This window comes from Aplidium turbinatum, chromosome 2 (genome assembly GCF_918807975.1).
Source record: "Aplidium turbinatum chromosome 2, kaAplTurb1.1, whole genome shotgun sequence".
Lineage (NCBI taxonomy): Eukaryota > Metazoa > Chordata > Ascidiacea > Aplousobranchia > Polyclinidae > Aplidium > Aplidium turbinatum.
The window spans coordinates 55,826,463-55,847,350 of NC_137473.1; the positions used below are offsets into that span (position 1 = coordinate 55,826,463).

The following is a 20,888-nucleotide window of genomic DNA, read 5'->3' on the forward strand; positions in this document are numbered from 1 at the left end:
TAAGTGGATGAAATACTTCACAGTGGTTTAAAGCCTCCACAAGTCTACACTCTACAAGTATGCTTTAAAGATTGAACAACATGCCAGGAGCTCTCTGGAAGCCATGATTCCTACAATCAATTGTGTGGGACGAATGCGAGCACTCGCTGTAAATGCATTGCTACAATTGGCTGCAGAGAAACACCAGCCAAACAAGCCACGTTGGACGCCACCACAGTTAGGTCCTCACAAGGGACCAGGTTGCTGATGAAGCGGCCGTCATCACTTGAAGTGCACACGTTGCGGATCCGATGCAAACTCTGCGATGTCGCAATCAATAAAACAACATAAAAATCTGAATTAACAACGTCATCAAACAAACTACACGAGAAACCACCCAACCAGTTCCCATTAGGGACTAGGTCATTCAGCCATTGCTTCAAAATTCTGTCCCGGCAAAAGCATCAGTGGAAGGCTGAAGAGTCAAAGCGATTCACAAATTTTGAGAGAAATTCTCCCTTGGAAACCTCCACTTACCGTTGGTTGGTTGTCCTGAAGATGAGTGGACGCCGGTTGGGATTCATGAGGAGTGGACACAGGTTGAAGACCATGCTGATAAGCAGGTTGGGAACCATGAGTGGACGCAGGTTGGGATCCATGAGGAGTGGACGCAGGTTGGGGCTCATGCTGATGAGCAGGAAGGGATCCATGTTGATGAAGAGGAGGATCAGGATGAACAACTTGCTGCTGGGACAGTTGAGAGGGATGCTGGTATTGCTGAGGAGGAGCGAATTGCTGCTGCATCTGATGAAGAGACAATGTATAAGCACCTGAATAGAAACTGATTGAAACACACGCCCACGTCATAAACGACGCCGGTGGTTGCCATGTGCAACATCGGGAAGCAGCCATGACGAAGACAAGTAAACGGCAACGCAAAGAAGCACCCTCACCTGGCTGGGTTGATAGCTAGCCTGGGGGTGTGCGAAGGAGGCTGGCTGGTCCACCTGGGTCTGAGCTGGTTGACCTCCCAATCCTGACTGGGCTGGGTTGTGTTGTGTTGGCGCAGGGGGCTGCACGGTGTCCTGGCCCACGGTGGGTTCATTTCGGGGGGTGGACAGGTTTGGGTCTGAAAGAAACAAAGAAACTATCTGATGGAGACGAATGAACATTATGACGACGACAATCATCTCGGGCGGCGGGAACTGATGAAGTTCCAACATTCCAATGACGATGATTAGGATAGTAATCGCGTGTGGTCGTTTACCGGGAGGCTAAAAATACATTGTTTTTCACAAACTATATATTATAAACTATATATAACGATCGCAATGTTGCCAGCAGTTGTCGTGCGGTGTCCCAAAGTGTTCTCAGTTGGTTACTTGAATTGTTTTGATAAAAAAGTTAATCACCAAACTTAACGCTGCACATTCACAAGAGTGATTTTAAAAAATAATTCTCTCAAGGCCACCCTGAAGTTCAGGGAACAGCAGACTTGGTGATTCTTGCAGAGAGTGCATGAAAATGTACGAATCATAAAAGTAAACTTGAAAATAAATAACTGGACTTTTTGTTCCTTTGAGTTCATGATATTATGACAAAGCACAATTTTTCGCGGAGTTGGTTGAACAAATAATCTGCTGAGATGAAATTCCATCTTGAAAACTGACAGGCCTGGTTGTATAATGACGTCACTTCTAAGGAGAGTCATACGTTTGTGATCAAACAATGAACAACTTACCGAGAGTCGGGACGAACATGGCAGGGGCGGTCGACTGGGGGAGGGTGGAAATCATTGGTTGGGGGATAACGTTATTGGTCGAGGGGTTAGTAGTCGAGCTGAACGCGTTCTTGTACATGGAGCGGTTATCTGCGAACAAATGTTTACAGAACGCATAATAAAAAGATGAAATTCCCCTCCTCCCGAGATTCGAAACCGAAACTTATGGAGAGTTTCTGATGTGAAAGTTGCCTTGTGGACTGATTAGCCCATTTTCTCTGAAGATGAACTTATACATAGTGTGCAAAACGTTATAACCCGTAATTACGTGTGTGGCCCTTCCTTGTAGTCTCGCAATGTCGTATCTATGAAAATGTCGCTCCAGGAAAGGAAGTTTTGATGCAGTGTTGCCAGGTGGAAAAATAAGCTGTGGGCGTCTGGCACCGTGGAGTCACTGCAAACAACTGGTCGACCCTGATGTTTCGGAATAAAGACCAGGCTTCTTTGAAGCAAAATGGAGAGATGGCGTGTGGCAACACCGCAAAACTAAGCTGTTCAGTGTTTCCAACTGCAAAAACTTACTCAAGTTCTTCAGTGAGAATCGATTACTGGTCAGCGTTGACTGTCCGGTCGCATCTGCAACAAACATCAACAATGGTTAGATCGCGGAACGCGTCGAAAGGCGGTGCATTGGCTCACTGCAGGAGCTTGTTGCCAGGTTTAAGAAGACAATGTGTTACAATATGTGATAGACCCATACAATCAATTTTACAAAGCTTTCAGAAAAGGTCTTAGAGCCTTTTCATTAAAATAACTACAAAATCTTCAAACATAAAAATACACTTCATTCCACCCCAGTGCCTTGAACACACAGAAGCAAGGCCAGATGACACGTGATGCTATGGAATATTGGAAATAGGTTTCCACAAAGAATCGAACCTGGGTCATTCGTCTTTAGAACAGCTATTGCTCAATCACAAATATGAAATTAAACCTTTGTTCAACTTTCTAAGCAATATGATCCTATGTGGCACCTTGTCCGGGTTGAAATGGAGCGGAAACGGGGTTACTTGCAGGGGTGTCCTTGGGGGGTGGGGCCGGAGGTGCCAGCTCTTCCTCCGTGGCGTTCACATCGACCCATCTCTTGAGCTTGTCGTCCCATATGATCTGAAGACAAAGCATGGCGGTTGTGACAACATAATGCAAGGAATTGTTTCCAAGTCATAGCTTGGCAAAACAACGCGATTATATGTTACGGGAGTTCAGGAAATGCAGCAATGTAGTTCTCCATCAAGCAAATGTAGTTACTACTTTTCTAAAGAACTATGACAGTCTGTTTTACGTTTGCTGAGATCTTATTCAAGTAAAAATGGAGTAGTAACTGTACTTTGCTCTGTTTGGAATTAAACAGTGTTGGTATGGTTCTATTAAGCCTTATATTAGAGTCTTATTTCTTATATTAGGCATTTCAATTTTATATGGTTCTATTTGCAGTGTTGGTAAAACATCTGTTGTGACAAGAATACGGTGCGATACTGACGAGCCCAGCCTCATGGGCGAAACACGGTGTCTATCGCTGTCAATTCTTGCTACAATCGGCTGCCGAGAAACATCTATTGTGCAGGTCACAATAATGTGAGTTTGGGCCAATGCAGTTACGCAAGTGCCCAAATCCTTTCCCGATTGCGCGCCCAATTTATTGCAGTCAAGGTAGAAGCGGGCAGCATGACCGGTCTCATACTCACGTCCTTGTTAGAGTCGTCCGGCAAATGAACGCGATTTTGTTTCGGCTTGTCGCTTCCCTTGAACCAGTTTATTATCGACCAGCCCTGTGACGTCACAATGCAATTTTGAAAAATTCCTGGAGTCTCGATCATTCAATCTTTGCACATCATAACAGTTATACCGGTTGCCGCCTTAGTTGGGTTCTTAACTTTACAGTCGTAAGAATCGATCACAGTATGAAAAATACACTTCACAGGGTGTTAAAAAAACAGCAGTTTTGACCCCAAGAAGGAGTCGAAGCTGTAAGACAAAGAAGCATCTCTCGTGCCTGGAGCAGCGCTGGCCGAAAACGTACGTTTGTTCTGCTTTTTTTTTCTTTAAACTTTGAATACTATTATGCGATCAATTGATTTGTTGTCGATACATGGAGCAACAAATATGACTTCTCTACTTATGACACGCTTTCGTAGTCATTTATTCTCAAAGCTCCACTTTGTACATTGCTGGCAACGCATTATGCTTAACTTTCTGTTGCGGGGCTTCCCCACCTTCTTCGATGTCTTCTCCACTTTCTTTTCGCTCTCAGCGCTGGTGCTGCGCGAACGGCTCCTCTTGGAATGCTCAGATGTGGTGCGCGTGCGTCTTCCCGACGACTTCCGGGATCTGCGCGACCGCCGCGATCCATGGGAGGTTTGGGAAACAGTGCGGTCTCGGGCTCCCGGTTTCATATCGCGCGGCTGCGTGAGGAAATAAGGCGGCTGTTCATTTCAACAATGATACAAGTCAAAGCAGTTTATGAGGTCACTACTGCGTTGATGTGACGTTCGAGTGACGTAACAAACTCTCACGCATTTTCTGTAATAGTCGTGGTCGTTACACCACGTAAACAATGAGCATAGAAATTATGACGTCACAACTATGAAAAAGACGGGAGTAGCATAAGGACCTACCAAGCTGGACAGGTGGTCGTACAGGTCTGGTGGGCCGCTGTTTGGGGGATGGTGGCGGGGCGGGAGCGACGAGAAGGTTTGGGACGATGACGACAAGGTTGGAGACAAGTCGTCTTGTTGTGAGGATGGTTGCTGCTGGTTGTTTGATAGTTGCTGGTGGTGTTGCGATGGTTGCTGGTGGTGTTGCGATGGTTGATGTGGTTGCGACACGGGATTATAGAAACCAGGCATAGGAGGCATGGTCGCTTGTGACAAGTTAGTATCAACCTGTAGACACGATGACGTCATATGTATGGTGAAGTCATCAATAAAGCGCGATGGATCAACAAAACACGCATCACTGGGGGAAACGCTTCTCAAAACTCATGTCACGTCACGCTGCTGAACTGAAACGTTCTTTTGATTTTTTCTCATTAAAGTTACAAACCAACCTGCAACATGGGTACAAATGCAGGAGGAGCGGTGGAGCTGGATGGATTAGCCTCCTGCATCGCCATGGGATTGCCAGGGGGTGCATAAAGAGCTGAAAGAACAAAGAGGATGACTGAATCGCGTTGGAACACAGAAGTGTGACAATAAGATCAAGAGCTAGCTAGCTCGGACACTTTTGTGACAAGCATATTCATGCCAACACAGCGGCAAACAAACAATGGGAAACTGCTCGGTTTTTATACAAGGGAGACACCCTCCTTCATCATACGCGTCCCAGCATCCGGGCAGCGCCAACCACATCAAACATCTCGATGGGTAACTGCGCACCTTTCACGATCGAAAAGTTATGATTGCAGGATAATGATCAAGTTCTTTTTACATTGATTCAGAGTTACCAGATGTTGATTTCATGTAGAGAAGGACTGATTAGCAACCCGGATCAGTAATATCAGTCATTTACGACGTGGAATCCAAACCTAGCAAGGTTTTACCACCAGTTCATGTTGGTTGGCGCGTTATCGCATATCGTAGCTAATACCACACAACCTCCCGAGATGGGCAGTTGTGTGCGCAATCGTTAATATTGAAGGCACACCAAGAATGTGCTTGTCAACATTCCATGCAGTGGTGAAGTGACTTGTCCACTCAGTCCGTACCTTGCTGGGGTGGTGCGGCTTCATTGGGAGGGTGTTGCCCTTGCTGGTGCTGCCAGGACGATGCGTAATCTGGTTTGTCGTAGCCATCATGTTCCTCTTGGTATTCATCATCTGATTCATCCGACTGCATCAACAAGAGAGAAAGTAGAAACAAGAGTATGAACAGATTCCTATCACTGTGGTCCCCAACCACATACACTTGACAGATTCCTATCACTGTGGTCTCAAACCACCTACATTTGATTAATAGAAAGAAGACAAACAGTAAAAAAATATCAAAATAAAGCATAGTCAATCAAGCCAAGCCGGGAAGGCTATCGGGCCGCGAAAACGGGAAAAAAATCAACTACGTCATATACGTCACAATACCTCCTCGTCATCGTGTGGGTGAGGCGTGACCGCTGCCGATGACGTCAGTTCCGACGGGGACTGGGTGGTGTAGGACAAGGTCGAGGGAATGATACTACCACCCTGCGGAGATAATGAGTAGTAATTGGGAGGAATTATGTAAATGAACGTTAAACATTCAAAAAATCTACTTATCATAATATGCACAGTACAAGGCTGCACTGTAACTGTCTGTATTTTCGAATTCCGATTCAAAAGGTTAACAAATTAAAACTGCTTCAATTTGATCTATTTTCGATTCAAACTTTTCTCCGATTAAGTCTGAAGGAATATGTTTGAAAGGAATGAATAACTTTGGTTACTTCGCAATATGTTAAATCGTATAGAATGGAGTCCATCGGTGCATCTCACCAGCATCTTTCCACTTATGGCTTTTAGTGCTTGTGCCCACTGCAGATCAGAGTCGTGCAAAGTTCCGGCCTGGACCCTGGAGTCGTGATGCTTGAGGCATTCAACCATGTCCGATAGCTTGCTTACTAGCGCCACCGAGTAGGCGGTGGGAGATTGGATGATAACTTTCGCAATGTTCTCGCAGTAATGAAATGCCTGAGGAAGATAAACACAATGATGTTGAGACTTGACAGGAAGCCGCCACCTCCATAATAAACCACAACGAACACTCGGAGAGACAAGATCAGTGCTTTTTAACCATTTTCGGGTCATTACCCGAATAAGCGTCGCGATTATGACGTATTGCCCTCAATACTTTATTTCGTAAAAGAACTCAACCATCATGTTCATATCTATATTGATTTATTCGTTACTTTATAGCCAGCTTTTAGAAACAATCACGGCAAGCAAAAATATCGTTTTTCGTGCGACGGTTGCGACTGCATCTGCGAGGTGGAGAAGACATATATTTAATGTTCTACAAAACAATACTAATCGATGCACTGTTGGCTATATTGAATATTGAACAAGGAGAATGATAATAACAATCAAATCGCAACAGCATGATTGTGGTTGAAACCGCCATCTTTTGCAGTTGGAGTTAAAATTTAACCGAAAGTAAAAATAGGTATTCATTCAACCAGTGATAATAATTTATAAAACATCGATGTATAGATTTAACCCCTGACCTTGGCCACCATCCCGTAGTCGAGCAACCGGCAGGCGTACACGAACTTGTATAGTTGCAGCGATGAGAGATGGACGGGGCCGCGTGATGATTGTGGAGTGGCCGCAGCTAGGGAGATGGCGTACTCGTAAGTCTCACTGCGCTGAATCGCGTCGTTGGTGGCGAACTCTTTGAAAGGACGCCTGTGGTGGTGCGGTGGCAACAATCGGTTAATTATTAAGAATAGATGCAAGGAGAATTAGTCGCAAGGAGAATTAGTCGAATAGATGCAACGAGATAGTCTAACAATCAAAAATGGAAAGAGAACAAGCGTTAAATATGAGGAAATATATAAATGAGCATAAGAAAGTTCAACAATTGAAATTGGCAAGAAAGACCTAAATAAAGATGCATAAGTGAGGACAAGGATGCTGTAAGTTTACAAGACGAGCAAAAACTATACAATTATGGACATGAAAGATCACAGTGACGATCCGACAGAGAGTTAGCTCACAAGTAGCAACCAAGTTCAAACTTTTGGAAAGCAGCGAATAGCTTCAACTCGTTCTTACATGTGGCTGGAACCCAGCAGGACCAGCTTGGATGACTTCTTCGTGTAGTAACCAAGAGGGTTGGAAGCCATCAGGTAGCAGAAGTGAGCCGCGTTTATCAAGCCCCGAGTCATCATTGTGTCGCCCATCGTCATGACAACCCTCGTATCCAAGGAGATACTGGATGTAGAGTTGGACAGGATCATAGAGAGGTGGGGCCTCCAGTCCCCCCATCCCTCGTCTGCCACGCACTGCAAAGTTAATTTTAAGATCAACTTGAAAAACTGATAATAAAATAAACACAATAAGAAAATGAAGAACAATTATGTGACCAATGGATGACGTCGCTATTTTCCTTCAGAGGTTCCACCAACCTCACTGCCATTGTTAGAAGACAACAAATAAATGACGACACGCTACGTAATCAGCACATAATCATGTGAATGACAAAACAATGACGTCTTCATCATGTGATTAAGACGTCATCACCAGGCGACTATACTCACGGTGGCGGATGCGGGTTGTCTTCCGGACATGAGCTGGTAGAGAGTTTGCAGAGGATCGTTGATGGGTAGAGAGTTGGCGAACCTCAGCATCACAGTGGCGTGCGTCCTTGTGTCGGTCTTGCTGGCCAGCAGGAGAGCGTGGCCCCATAAGTTCGACTTCATAGCCCACTCTAACGCGTCCTGGACACACAACAGAGCGGTTAGGTTCAGCAGGCCATAGCCCTAAGGACCGTAGACATTGCTTTGGCAGTGAAATGTTTATAATCATGAGATGAATCAAGGGCGATAGTCGGAGGGGCGCCACTCCTAGTTAATTGGTGCTGAATATATCTAACTAGCAACTACAGGGTGATGTTCATAATTCACACCACCAGAAAGATAAAATCATCAACCAATCCCTGGCTCCTCGACCCACCTTTTTCCTCCCGTATAGGAGCAGCTCCCGAAACCTCACTGAAGGACACACATGAGACTCCCTGCCGTGTGCGTACTCCGATGCGTCGTGTTCGGATGTTATCCTCTCACTGTCTTCCTGTCCACCTCCAACATCTGAAGGAGGAAGATGATTTTTATATCAAGATTTCAAGACATACAAACGATCAATAGTTAAAACAATAATGGTACACTTGAATAAACACACAACTAACACGAATCCTACGCGATGTACAAGATACTCTTCCAATAAACGCTTCAACAAACGTCACAAGGAGGGTTGCCAGATTCGACGTGAAAACTATAGATCTTTATTGAGCTTTGTTTTTTGGGGATGTCTTTGAAAGCAGTATTTTCGGGCTTCAAAAAGATGTTCGGGTTTTAAGTGGGGTCTAAACTATAAGACCCACTTGCAATTTTGTGGGTCGCCGATGTGGTGGGTTCAGTCCCGGTGTCAATTCAAACACTAGAATCCTTCTCCGCATCAGAATGGGACCAATCACAATTATTTGACCCAACTCTGCTTTGCACAAAGAGCACCACGCGATTGGCACAGTCATCTTGTGCCAAGGTCCAACTGCGGCACAACTAACCTGCACGAGCAGATGCTTCTGTGTTTTCTTCACTGGGGGAGGCGAGCAGGGTGAAGTCCCCAGTGTGATCCTTCATGATTAGCTCAGCGATGTCCGTACCAAGCACCGACTGTTGATCACAATCGGATTAGTGTTGCGTCATAACATATTTTAGTTACGTTGAATCTTTTATATCACTTATGTTTTAAAATCAAATTTTATTTTCAATGCTTCAATGGAAATTAACCATTAAAAATTAGGCTCAGTAAACGATTGCCAATTAGAAATATATAAAAAAATTCACCCACAAACAGAGCTAGCAACATTTCTAGCCCACCCACCCCGTTCTGGCGGACAAGCAGCCCAAGAAAGTCCCAGACCAGAGCGGCCGACTGACGGTCGATGAGGTCAGTGTTGACGGCACAATTGCGAGATTGTGACGTAATGAAACGAACCACGTCATTCTTATGGGTTTCATCTCTGCAAATAAGAACTGAAATATTCAAGCCCAGTCCAGATACGTTCATGCGGACTACACCGCATAAATAAACAAAATTCATTAGTCATTATGACAAAACAATGATCAAAAGTAGGAAAAACTAACTGGAAAATGTGATCTGGTACTACTACTATGACACTTCCTCAAAACAGAAAGCAATCTCTAAGAAAACAAATCAATAGCCTAGCTTTTTTTCAGAAGTCTTAACCTTAAAACATTTGACCAGGCTAACACTCACAATAGTATTTCAATAAAATTTAATTTATGTCGTGGAACCGGTTTTCGTTCATTAGAACTCTTCAGCACAACTGGATCGAAAGAAAAATTAGCTTACAATATAAATAGATGTAAGCACAACTGGACCAAAAAGAACGAAAAAACGACAAAACAATGCATTTCGATAACGTGGATGTGAGCGGATGGTTCTGCAATTCCAAGATTCAACTGGCTGGCAACACTGAATCGTAGCCACAAGCAGGCGCCCGAGTGCTAATGCCAACTCACCTCGACAGCGGTCCGGGGAAGACCTTCAAGTCTTCAGCTTCTTTGGTTTTGTGGAGTAGCGTCTGCAACAGAACAACATTGCAAGGATTATGGTGTCCCGATACATTCGAAAGTACTTTACCCAGGTACAAGATGTTGAGTGCACACTGCACACCCTAGTAACAGAAGAATCCCAAGAGCTCATACTGTTGACATACTATCTCTCCACTCGCTGGTTCACCCAGATGCAAAGATATTGGTTGTAATGTGCCCACACAAACCGGAAGTACCAATACACCCCCTTTCAATCACTAACCTCTACATTGTGAATCTCCACACTGGACGACTGGGCTTCGACGGATTGCCTTGGAACCACCATAATGAGGTGACCCCCGGCTCCAAACCGGGCTACGGGGTGACAGGTGGTGAACTTGGCCGGGGTTCGACGCGCGGGAGGAACTAAACATTATGATGGAACAATCAATTGTGTAATTTTTAAAAACAACGTTGGAACGTGAAACAAGAGAACATTGTAAGATGACAATAAGTTTGATGGAAAGCACTGTTCGCAAACAATTGACTCAATGAGTCGACTGTTCACGTCACACTGATGAGGTCGGGGCTGGACTAACCTATGATCCCTCGATCGTAAACCAACACTGACACAACGCCTACCTTTGGGCAGCTCCTGCCACGTGTCGTCCTGGTATGGGTTGGGGTAGTAGGACTCGTTAAATGTCGCGTCCTTCGCGTTCTGCTGGGGCTGATGCATATCGTGGCTGACCATCAACAAAGATACAAATTTAGTAAAAGTTTGATGACTTAGTATTTCAAGATTGCAGCTTTCGCCAACGTAAAAGTACTTTTGTTCCTAGCCTGTAATACGCTACAATGCTCACAAAATATTATCACTCAATCGTGCACCATGTTGGAGATGGTTAACTTTAACCATTTAGTTTTCTGGCATTCGAATCCCAACTACGGCAATGCTGTTGTAATCTTGAAGGAATACTCGGTTGACTGTTAATGTTATGAATGTGTAGCTTGCTTGAGGCTACTATGCATATGGCATTGGTCTACTGCATTGCCTAACCGAAAACATTTGCGCGGGCAAAAAAGCGTTTCGACATCGCTCAAGAGCATGCCACTGTGTCGGGAAGGCACTGTTATTTTATCGCGCATAGTTTCACTCGTCGGTTTTTCGAAAATTTTAGATATTTTGTTGTTGCTACAGCATGAAATTGTTTAGTGATGTTTTATTGTTGCATCCTGTGTCAAACGGAAGTTACGTCACGTTTTCTTTGGCGAACAAGGGCGGTTTACCGGACAACTGAGTTACCATACCACTTGGCAACCTAGACAGTCACATAAGAAATCGCTCCTGTTTATGAACCGATTGTGAGCTGATCAGCTTCTGGTTGGCGCCTGCTGTTCTATTTTCTCTAGTTGCTCACACAGTCACACATCTCCGGCCACATCTGACATCAAATTATACCTTAAAAAAGTTATCAAAGTACAACTTATGCAGCGAAGTACTTTGCAGTGGCAACATCAACCGTGTTGTTCATTGCACGAAATCCCGAAGGCTCATTTTGTGGGTTCTGTCCTTTCCTTGATAAATCTTAGTGTCGGAAGCCATCGCTGCCACATAGACACAAAATCTTGAAACCGAAACCAACAAGTTTTTCTCTAATAAAAACGTTCGCACTGTGCCGTCTATAATAAGGCACTAGAGATTCATCCGCGCTTACACGTTTGTGAAATATGATTTCCAAACAAGATTTCTATTCAACATGTCATAGTGGTGCTATTGTACTAATCTTGTCCGTGTTAGGTTTGATTGTCAGCAAAGCGGAAATGCTTCTTTATCTCTTGATACCTGTTTCTACTCATTGCTTTGGATACAACTATTGCACCCGAATTTTGTAGAGCAATAATTTTGAGAGTGTAGCTCACCCAAAATCTTATATACCTCATCGCCTGCAACCTGAAAATTAGTTTTATTCTTATCTAGATTTCTATATAAATTAATTTTATTAACACTATGATCACTCAATTCGTTCGTAAATAAAAACTTCAAAGCTTTCAAATGACGAGTTATCATCCAAGCTGCAAACAAGACTTCTCACACTACTGGTATCCCCAAAAGTGTTTTGTAAAATCTATGAATTTTTATTATATTTTGCTCAAAAATATCTTCCATGCAGTCACCAACGCCTTTAGGATCGCTCTCCTGGCTACCAGAGCCTCCTGTCTCAATAGGGAATACAACAACATTGACTACGTTTCTCGCATTCTCAACAGTTTTATAAACTCGCCACTGTTGTGGCTCGGGTTCTTTCACCATAGAAGATACTCGCTTGCATCTGTGTTTGCTTCAACTAAAAATTTAAACTTCGCTGCTTCTGTACTTGGAAGAAATGATTCAATTAAACCTAATTCACTGCTGGATTAGAATGGAGAAAGAGCTGAGACTAAAGAGAACAATTATTGAACAATTGAAATTTTGAGAACAATTTATGTAACAATGAAGGAATCCTACAATAGACAAAATGTAAGTCGACTTCCCTGAGAGAAAAACGCAGCTGCAAAATTTTGTGTGAAAACTGCTGGACCTACTTTTCATTGTAGTCTAACAAAGGTCTTTACACTTCGCAAGCTTGCTACTGAAAATCAGCAAAATGTGTTAACTGCCATTGTTTTAAAGGGAACAACGACGTTTGAGCTACATTTTATTCACGACAGCAGGGGCCCTATATCGCAATTTTCCTACATAAAGGAGGGACTACATGTGTTTGTTGGAAACTATGATAGTTCTTGGAGCGATTTCAAAACGAGACAAATTTTTATGAATTTACAATTTTTTCCAAACCGGAAAGTGCATTTTTGAACTTGGCGTCCGTAACAATATCGTTTGTTGTTGCCTCTGTGACCGCACTGTACTGTTTGTAGTCGCGATAATAGCCGCAAGATAAAACCTGATCATAAAAAAAAAGTGCCACGTGTTCGAGTACAAATTGAATCAAATGAATAAGTGACAAAATAACATTAAGCGACTCATCGAAGCAAACGAAAGTACAAGAAAGTCAACCACCTCCTGTTGTAGTGGTCGTTGCCCGGGTATTGCTGGTAGCCGCCGTGCATCGAGTGTTCGCTGTACGTGCTGCGTCTGTCGTCATCGTCGTCATGGTAACGGTGCTGATGACCGGCGTAAGTTCGATTGTGACGTCCATAGTAGTCCCGCTGTGACCAGTCGTCGTAGTGTCCACCGCTGCAACAGACGATTGGTGACCGTCATAGACTTTCCAACAAGAAATTGAGTCCACCATCTCGTGCCATTCAATCGTGGCCGTCCTCCCGAATCTCGCTTATGACGTAGCATGTGCTGCAGGCTGGAATCGAACCAGCTCTCTTCGATTCGCAACCCGAAGCCGATTTTACATATGCCAGCACATTAGATGGCATCATTGTGTAAACGTAACTTTAAAGGGTGAACAGAAAGTCCTTGGACTTTTTTTCATTTTATGATTAACATATCGAATGCCAATTAGATCAAATATAGTTGCTGCTCTCTAATACCACTACAGCCAGTTTCACCCTAAAGGGAGGATCATTAGAAAGTCCTTATCTTTGATGTAATTACTTTTTTGCTTGGCATTGAGCACTTTTTGTAGTAATAATAGTATTTATTGTTGAATGTCACTAATAGGCCTTTTAATATGCTAAACATCTTGTTAAACCCTCTAAAATTCAGGTCTAATTGTAAGGTCTAAAATGAGTCAAAAACAAGCCATTAACCAGCTCTATCGTGTGGGGAAAACCAACTCTGAAATCATTAAGGTCCAAAAAGTTGCCAAATCCACCGTTTACCATGTTGAGAATAGATTTAAAGAACTTGGTGCATCTGAAGATCGTCCTCGGAGTGGTAGACCTCGTACTGCTCGAACAAAGAAAGTGGAAGGCTGTTCGAGAAAGGGTTAGGGGAAACCCAAACAGATCCATCCGTCAAATGGTCAAAGACATGAATGTGAGCAACACTTCAATGAAAACCATTGTGGAAAACAATCTTCAGTTGTCTCCTTACAAGATGAAAAAAACGGCAGTTCCTTACACCTCTCCAAAACCAAAAGAGACTCAGATTCTTCTCAGAGAACTGAAGGTAGGCATGGCGAGAGATCGTTTTTTCAAACAAAAAAACTCTTCACAATATTGAAGCTCAGTTCAATACTGAATTTATGCAAAGTCTTCAGCAGATATTAAAGATTCTGTGAAAACAGTTCACCACCGTCAAAAACTGTCCGCCATGGTATGGGCCGCCATCTCCAAAACTTTCATATTCAAAACTTGGAAGTCTCCTCTCATTTTCGTGGAACAAGTGGTTAAATTCAATTCAGATCGCATGGCATTGAAATATAGTTTCTATCATTTGATACTAATTGAGTGCTCGCTTACCTGTACTTCCCAGAATATCTGTCGTAGGCGTCGTACCGGGCATTCTGCTTTCCGTAGTGACCTTTCGCGTAATAGTAATCGTGAGGTCTGTAGCCTTCATACTCTGCAACCAGATGCGTCATAAACTTGTTAACAGCAATGAAAACGTTGAATATACGTAACAACAACAACAGTTGGTAGGTTCTTCAAAGTGAAATCCTTGCTTTGTTCATCTCCTTTCAGCTACGACTTGTCACTTGTAAATGAATTTCCTATTACAACATTGAAATCATCGTCATCGTACGTCACACAGGAGCTATGGCAAGAAGCTGCGACTCAATCGTACTGGGAGCTCAAATAAAGTTCAATACAATTGTTATCAACAATTAGCGCTTCCAACGCTATACCTCACCTGGTCCGTATCTGCGTTGTGAGTAGCCATAGTCGTAGTCTCTATAGTAGCCGTCGTATTGGCGCTGGTCCGGCCATCGCTGGGTGTAACGAGGGTTGTAGCGGTCGTGCTGGTAGCCTTGCCTAAGGTGGAATGCACGTTTGAAATGTGCTCGGTTAAAAGCGAAGCAGTTGGCCAAGCTTAGTTCGTTAAACAGTTTCCAGCAATCACCCAAACCAAGTCAGCTTCAACTGACCAAAAGCGACTTTTACTGGTTATAATAGAAGTTAGAAATTCAATGCTTGATGTTAGTGTCAGGTTGAGGAAAACACTGAGGCGAGTTCTGCACCAAATATGCCAAGTAAGACAGCGGTAGCTTAGTTAAAGAGCAAATGAGTTGGATGCACTACAACGAGTTTACTCACATTGCAATAGTTTAGCTTAAACAGACAAAACAAAGTAACTTCAACGGGATTAACATAATGTAATCTGCTATAGTGCATAGTGAGATTTATCTTATAATTTTCATATAATTTTCATTTTCAATGCATTATTTTAAACCCTTTGAAGTTACTCTTTGTCTGTCTATGGTTCAACAAAGCGAACTCTCTACCAAAGCTTTATCAGTTTAGCTTTAGGCTACAAAATAAAGCAATATGTTTCTCGGCAGCCGATTTGTAGCAAGAATTGACAGCGATAGACACGTGTTTCGCCCATGAGGCTGGGCTCATCAGTATCGCACCGTATTCTGCCACAAATTTATTCGACCACCGCTTTACCAGTCAGTTTAACTCTTATCTTTGTGGAAACAAAGAAAGAGCCAACAAAACCAGCAGGCGCCAGGGCAGAGGACATTGTGAAGAAAGGGGCGTTCTTCCCGGCTATCAGCACAAGGCTGAGCACTCACTAGTACAGCGAGCAGCTGCGATTCGCCAACCATAACGGTGTAGCTTCCACGCTAAGCCATTCAGACCATCCAATCAACAATATGTTTCTCGGCAGCCGATTTGTAGCAAGAATTGACAGCGATAGACACGTGTTTCGCCCATGAGGCTGGGCTCATCAGTATCGCACCGTATTCTGCCACAAATTTATTCGACCACCGCTTTACCAGTCAGTTTAACTCTTTCTTTGTTTCCACAAAGATAAGAGTTAAACTGACTGGTAAAGCGGTGGTCGAATAAATTTGTGGCAGAATACGGTGCGATACTGATGAGCCCAGCCTCATGGGCGAAACACGTGTCTATCGCTGTCAATTCTTGCTACAAATCGGCTGCCGAGAAACATATTGTTGATTGGATGGTCTGAATGGCTTAGCGTGGAAGCTACACCGTTATGGTTGGCGAATCGCAGCTGCTCGCTGTACTAGTGAGTGCTCAGCCTTGTGCTGATAGCCGGGAAGAACGCCCCTTTCTTCACAATGTCCTCTGCCCTGGCGCCTGCTGGTTTTGTTGGCTCTTTCTTTGTTTCCACAAAGATAAGAGTTAAACTGACTGGTAAAGCGGTGGTCGAATAAATTTGTGGCAGAATACGGTGCGATACTGATGAGCCCAGCCTCATGGGCGAAACACGTGTCTATCGCTGTCAATTCTTGCTACAAATCGGCTGCCGAGAAACATATTGTTGATTGGATGGTCTGAATGGCTTAGCGTGGAAGCTACACCGTTATGGTTGGCGAATCGCAGCTGCTCGCTGTACTAGTGAGTGCTCAGCCTTGTGCTGATAGCCGGGAAGAACGCCCCTTTCTTCACAAAATAAAGCAAGTTAGTACACTATAAGACTACTCCCAATGCACCAACTGGCTTTACCCTTCAAATCACATACCTCGCCATATAAAACTACCAAGGAATTACAAGGTTCATTCTTACTCGTGCAAAATACAGAAGGCAATTACAATGCAGATGAATCGCTGAGATTATGACTAACTTATAATATCCTTGTGAGTAATAGTCTCCGCGCTCGGATCGCTCTGACGCAGGATAGGAAGGTTGGTACGGATCGGCGGCAGCGGCACTCATGCGTGAATGAGGGCGGGAAGAGCTGCTATTGGATGATGATTGATGTGTTAGTGACGTAGCTACAACTACAGCGAGGGGTGGCCAGACGACGCATACAGGGCCAGGCACTATGCTTATGAAACACCGAGTTGCTCTTATAGAATGGTTAGTAAAATGATATTTACAAGTAAAAGACCAATATGTTCACTTTTTTAATGTTTTGAAAGCTTTCCTGCTCCACAAGCAGAGCGCGGGGTGTTAAACTCTGTGAAGTTGAAACAAACACGAAAACATGAGCACGGTTGTTGGCCATCCCTGTCTCTACAAATGACAACCCCTCTAAGCAAGCACTACAAAGGTACTGCAACGTCCAAGACAGTTAGCAAAATTAAAGAGTTTAATTGTTATAGTCATGCACACACACTAGCCTATAGTAAAACAGATGTACACAAATGAAGATGCATTTGAAACATATGCAAGCAAATGATCCACAATTTATTGCAATCCTAATATTAACATTTTGTTTCATTCCCAACAAACACGTCATGCACGTCCTAGCTGAAGAACGAAGCAACAATTGCAACAATGAAATCGCTCTTTCATCAATAAATATGTTGAGAGCTAAGATTGATGTGAAGATGTCGGTATTTCCAATTAGAATTCTACTTTTGAATTAAATGAGCAGCAGCGCATCATTCGGTGAGCAAGAGCTCTGTTGAATATCTTGTGCAACAAATTCTTCAGGTATGCAACTCTGTGATGAAGTTCATCTAATTTTACTACAAATTACAAAACCACTACATCGCCAAGCGTTGTAAAACCGTTTGTTGAAGATAAAAACCACATCATTTTTTTCAAAAACTTCCTTTGATAGACTTACCGGCTGTCATCGTATCTTCTGTCCCACTGGTACTGAGCTGATGGTTGCTGCTGGTAGGGGGGCTGTGTGTTGTCATGGCTACTTTGGGGGGGTGCATCTGTCAAAACAAACATGAAAATGACAACAACGCCAGCGACAATAAACACGCGTTGTGGCGACTGCGGCTATTGTTCATCTAAGTGAGCGTCGGTGCGACGTTGGCCGAATGCAACCGTTAAAGACAGTGGAATCCAATCAAAATATTCCACTCAGAAGCCAAGTTTTTTATTTGAGACTCTGGAAACGTTAAAATTCCTCTAAATCTACAAACTAGATTTGAATAACTTTGACGTCACAAATACAACATAGTCAGTTTTATCGAGTGACTTTGTGCGTCACAAAGCAGGGAGACACAAGAATAGAAAATCATCGATTGTGCTTGTGACCGAAGCAACGAGCTTCACGAGCAATATATGACATTACCTTGTGGGGCGCCCCTTTCAGCAGCATGAGGTTGATAATAACTCGATGTTTGGGGTTCGTGTGGGGGATTGTTGGGGACCTGGGGGAGAATGCTTGATCGTTAGCAATTCTTGATGTGATAGAAAGACTCCTTAGAAGTTACACCAAACATACTCTCAAATACCAAAGCGCAATCGATCCTACAAGAAAACATTAATGGACCGCTTGAAAAAATGCGCCCATTTATTTCTCGGCAGTTTTCAGAAAGGTTCTTCTAATTCAAATAAACTTTCTAAAAATGCAGGGGCTAACAAAGTAAAGCTTTGGTAGAGAGTTTGCTTTGTTTTTCTCTAACAAAGTAACTAGGCACTTGAGACCAAGAGCAATGCCAAATCAACAAACCTGTGGCGGAGGGTTGCCTCGAGGTTTTCCGTCGTTATAGGGGGGCTGGGTCTGGCGGGGGTCATAGTTGGGCTGGTTTGGACGACGGTTTTGGCTGGGGTCATATGAGTTCTGGATTTGTCGGGGATTGTGTGGGGCCTGAGCTTGACGAGGGTCGTAAGGTCCCTGGATTTTAGAAAGGTCATGGGGGGCTTGAGGTTGGAAGGGGTCGTTCAAAGCCTGCGTCGGGCGGGAATCATAAGGATCTTGAATCTGTGGTTTGTCATTTGAAGTTGCAGGTTGGAGGGAGTTATGCGAGGCCTGAGATTGTGGGTGAATTGGGGCTACATGACTGGAAGATGGGACAGGGTTATTAGTTGTTGGGTTCAAATAATTTTCTTTACTCTGCAAGACTTGGTCAGCGCAATTGCTTGATGCTGCATCCTCATTGGTTGAAACGGAGGGCGGAGCTTCGCTGCTTGGTATACGTTGACTTTGATTGGGTTGTAAGGGGGGCGTAGCTTGATTGACAGGTAAATTGGCGTGCATGGTGTTGAAGTCCTGTCGCTCCTTCCCCGTGTCTGGTTGTTGAGGGGGGGCCACTGGGTGGGGCTCAGGATTACTTGAGGCCGCAGCAAGTCGGCTAGTCTCTGGCGCCATCATCTGACTGCGCAGTGGGTGGTGGGGCAGCTGTTCTTTCTGTAGTGGAAGGGCGGCGTTGCCTGAGGGAAGCGCAGAAAGAGGGACGGAAATATTAGCAGCAGATGGGGCGGGACCCAAAGCAGAAGTGGGGTTCTGGTGGGATTGCATGCTGACATAGGACGAATGCATGGTGTGCGTGTCTGGAAAGTAAACATGGGATCACTGGATAGCAAGCGGTTTTTAAACAATAACACCAGAACAGATTCAAACTTGCAACTAAATCATTACAAACAGAAAACTGAAAAGATTCAGATTCTTTTAAATGTAGCAGACTATCAGTGACCTTATCTAAATAGTTTTACTAATTTGTTAAAGCTAAAGTTGGTTGACGGAAATAGCATGAACTTCCTTACCTAGAATAGCATTGTTGTTGGCCTCATCAGTACAAGGTGCGATGTAGGCCGACGATGGTGGGTGGACATCTGCTGAATGATGAAAGGAAACGCCCGCTGAAGACTCCGGGGGAGGCTTATCAGAATAAGGGGCGACATTGCTAGCGAGGCCAGTGGGGTCAGGCTCCTGGGCCTCGGCAGGCTCGTGCGCATGCGCAGGAGTTGGATGCTCGTCTAGAAATGCCTTAGATGTCACGTCCAACTGCGATTGCTGGTCGGGTTCCTCGGGCTGTGATGAGTTGGTTGCTGTATGGGAAGGAGAGCTGCTCGCGGGTGATTCCACCGGCAGAACGTGCAGGGCATGGGCAGCCGTGTGAGGGCACGAGAGATCATTTGTAGAGGCAATTAACAAAGATTCACTTCCAGAGTTAGCCGGTTGGTGTGGCAACGGTGGCGCTATTGAAGCTGAAAACGAAAGATCTGATTAATATCTCGGAAAACAAGCGAAGTACATCACAAAGATCAAGGAGTTTCCAACACACATTAACTGGAAGTGGTTTAATATTCGCCTGTAGCCGCCTACTGCCAACAAAGTAAGCACAGATCTGACATGACTTTTCAGAGTGCCAGCTATGTATCAAAGGATTTTGACTTTTCCTCAATGGAAATCGTGGCCCAACTACTGAATAAGCCCTTACACAAAAGGATAGTTACACACAGCCAGTTTACGACAAGGCTTCAGGTGCATGCAAATCATTATGTGCACTTTTTGTCCTATCCAGGCTTATACAGTACACGGTAGTTCAAGTTAGAATGTGAAAGCAAGAAGAGAGGTTTTGGCTCCTTCTTCAAGCGCGACTCTTGTCAAAACACACCCTGACACAGTTGCGTGCTCTGAAGCGGCATCGCTTTTCCAACGACGCTCAGGCGTTCTCACCACTCAGCTGACATAGCGATGGAACCGTGGAAGTGAAAAGAAGATTTCCTGCCGGTCATGGCCGCAAGGTTACTGAATGTGCAAATGTGGTTAAGTTCATAAATTATAACAATTTAATGAACACACTGAACTCACCACTCGGAGGGGGGTAGGTGGTTGGGGGATGGGTAGCAGGGGGATCATCACTTTGTTCCTGTGGTGGTGGATCCAATGAACAATCAACTGGGTGGATCTGAGGAAGATTGAAAAATTAATTTTCATATCACACCATCTCTTCTGCAGCAATCTGACATCAACCCACACAAGAAAATCTTCTATCGAGTCTTCTAAATTTGGTTGATACACCACAGATCAACACATTGCGACGGAGTTGTACATAGAAAGATCCTACTTGCTGGACTGGGTGGTAAACTGGAGGCACACAAG

General features: G+C 44.0%; 1 protein-coding gene across 1 annotated transcript in view; it reads right to left on the bottom strand.

Moving 5' to 3' along the window:
* LOC145764456 (uncharacterized) overlaps positions 1-20,888 on the bottom strand; it is a 38,088-nt gene that overhangs the window by 2,525 nt on the left and 14,675 nt on the right. The window contains exons 9-38 of the mRNA XM_082576069.1: positions 20,598-20,694; positions 19,547-19,990; positions 18,513-19,333; positions 18,132-18,210; positions 17,670-17,766; positions 16,719-16,835; positions 14,814-14,935; positions 14,423-14,525; positions 13,065-13,241; positions 10,646-10,749; positions 10,287-10,429; positions 9,992-10,053; positions 9,330-9,468; positions 9,010-9,118; positions 8,400-8,533; positions 7,985-8,164; positions 7,500-7,729; positions 6,950-7,130; positions 6,222-6,416; positions 5,832-5,933; positions 5,463-5,586; positions 4,806-4,897; positions 4,375-4,641; positions 3,973-4,161; positions 3,445-3,528; positions 2,734-2,866; positions 2,282-2,335; positions 1,721-1,849; positions 933-1,108; positions 517-783 (exon numbers count right to left, since the gene is read on the bottom strand). Of these exons, the coding sequence (XP_082432195.1) occupies positions 517-783; positions 933-1,108; positions 1,721-1,849; positions 2,282-2,335; positions 2,734-2,866; positions 3,445-3,528; positions 3,973-4,161; positions 4,375-4,641; positions 4,806-4,897; positions 5,463-5,586; positions 5,832-5,933; positions 6,222-6,416; positions 6,950-7,130; positions 7,500-7,729; positions 7,985-8,164; positions 8,400-8,533; positions 9,010-9,118; positions 9,330-9,468; positions 9,992-10,053; positions 10,287-10,429; positions 10,646-10,749; positions 13,065-13,241; positions 14,423-14,525; positions 14,814-14,935; positions 16,719-16,835; positions 17,670-17,766; positions 18,132-18,210; positions 18,513-19,333; positions 19,547-19,990; positions 20,598-20,694 (5,151 nt within the window). The remainder of the gene's footprint in view (positions 1-516; positions 784-932; positions 1,109-1,720; positions 1,850-2,281; positions 2,336-2,733; positions 2,867-3,444; positions 3,529-3,972; positions 4,162-4,374; positions 4,642-4,805; positions 4,898-5,462; positions 5,587-5,831; positions 5,934-6,221; positions 6,417-6,949; positions 7,131-7,499; positions 7,730-7,984; positions 8,165-8,399; positions 8,534-9,009; positions 9,119-9,329; positions 9,469-9,991; positions 10,054-10,286; positions 10,430-10,645; positions 10,750-13,064; positions 13,242-14,422; positions 14,526-14,813; positions 14,936-16,718; positions 16,836-17,669; positions 17,767-18,131; positions 18,211-18,512; positions 19,334-19,546; positions 19,991-20,597; positions 20,695-20,888) is intronic.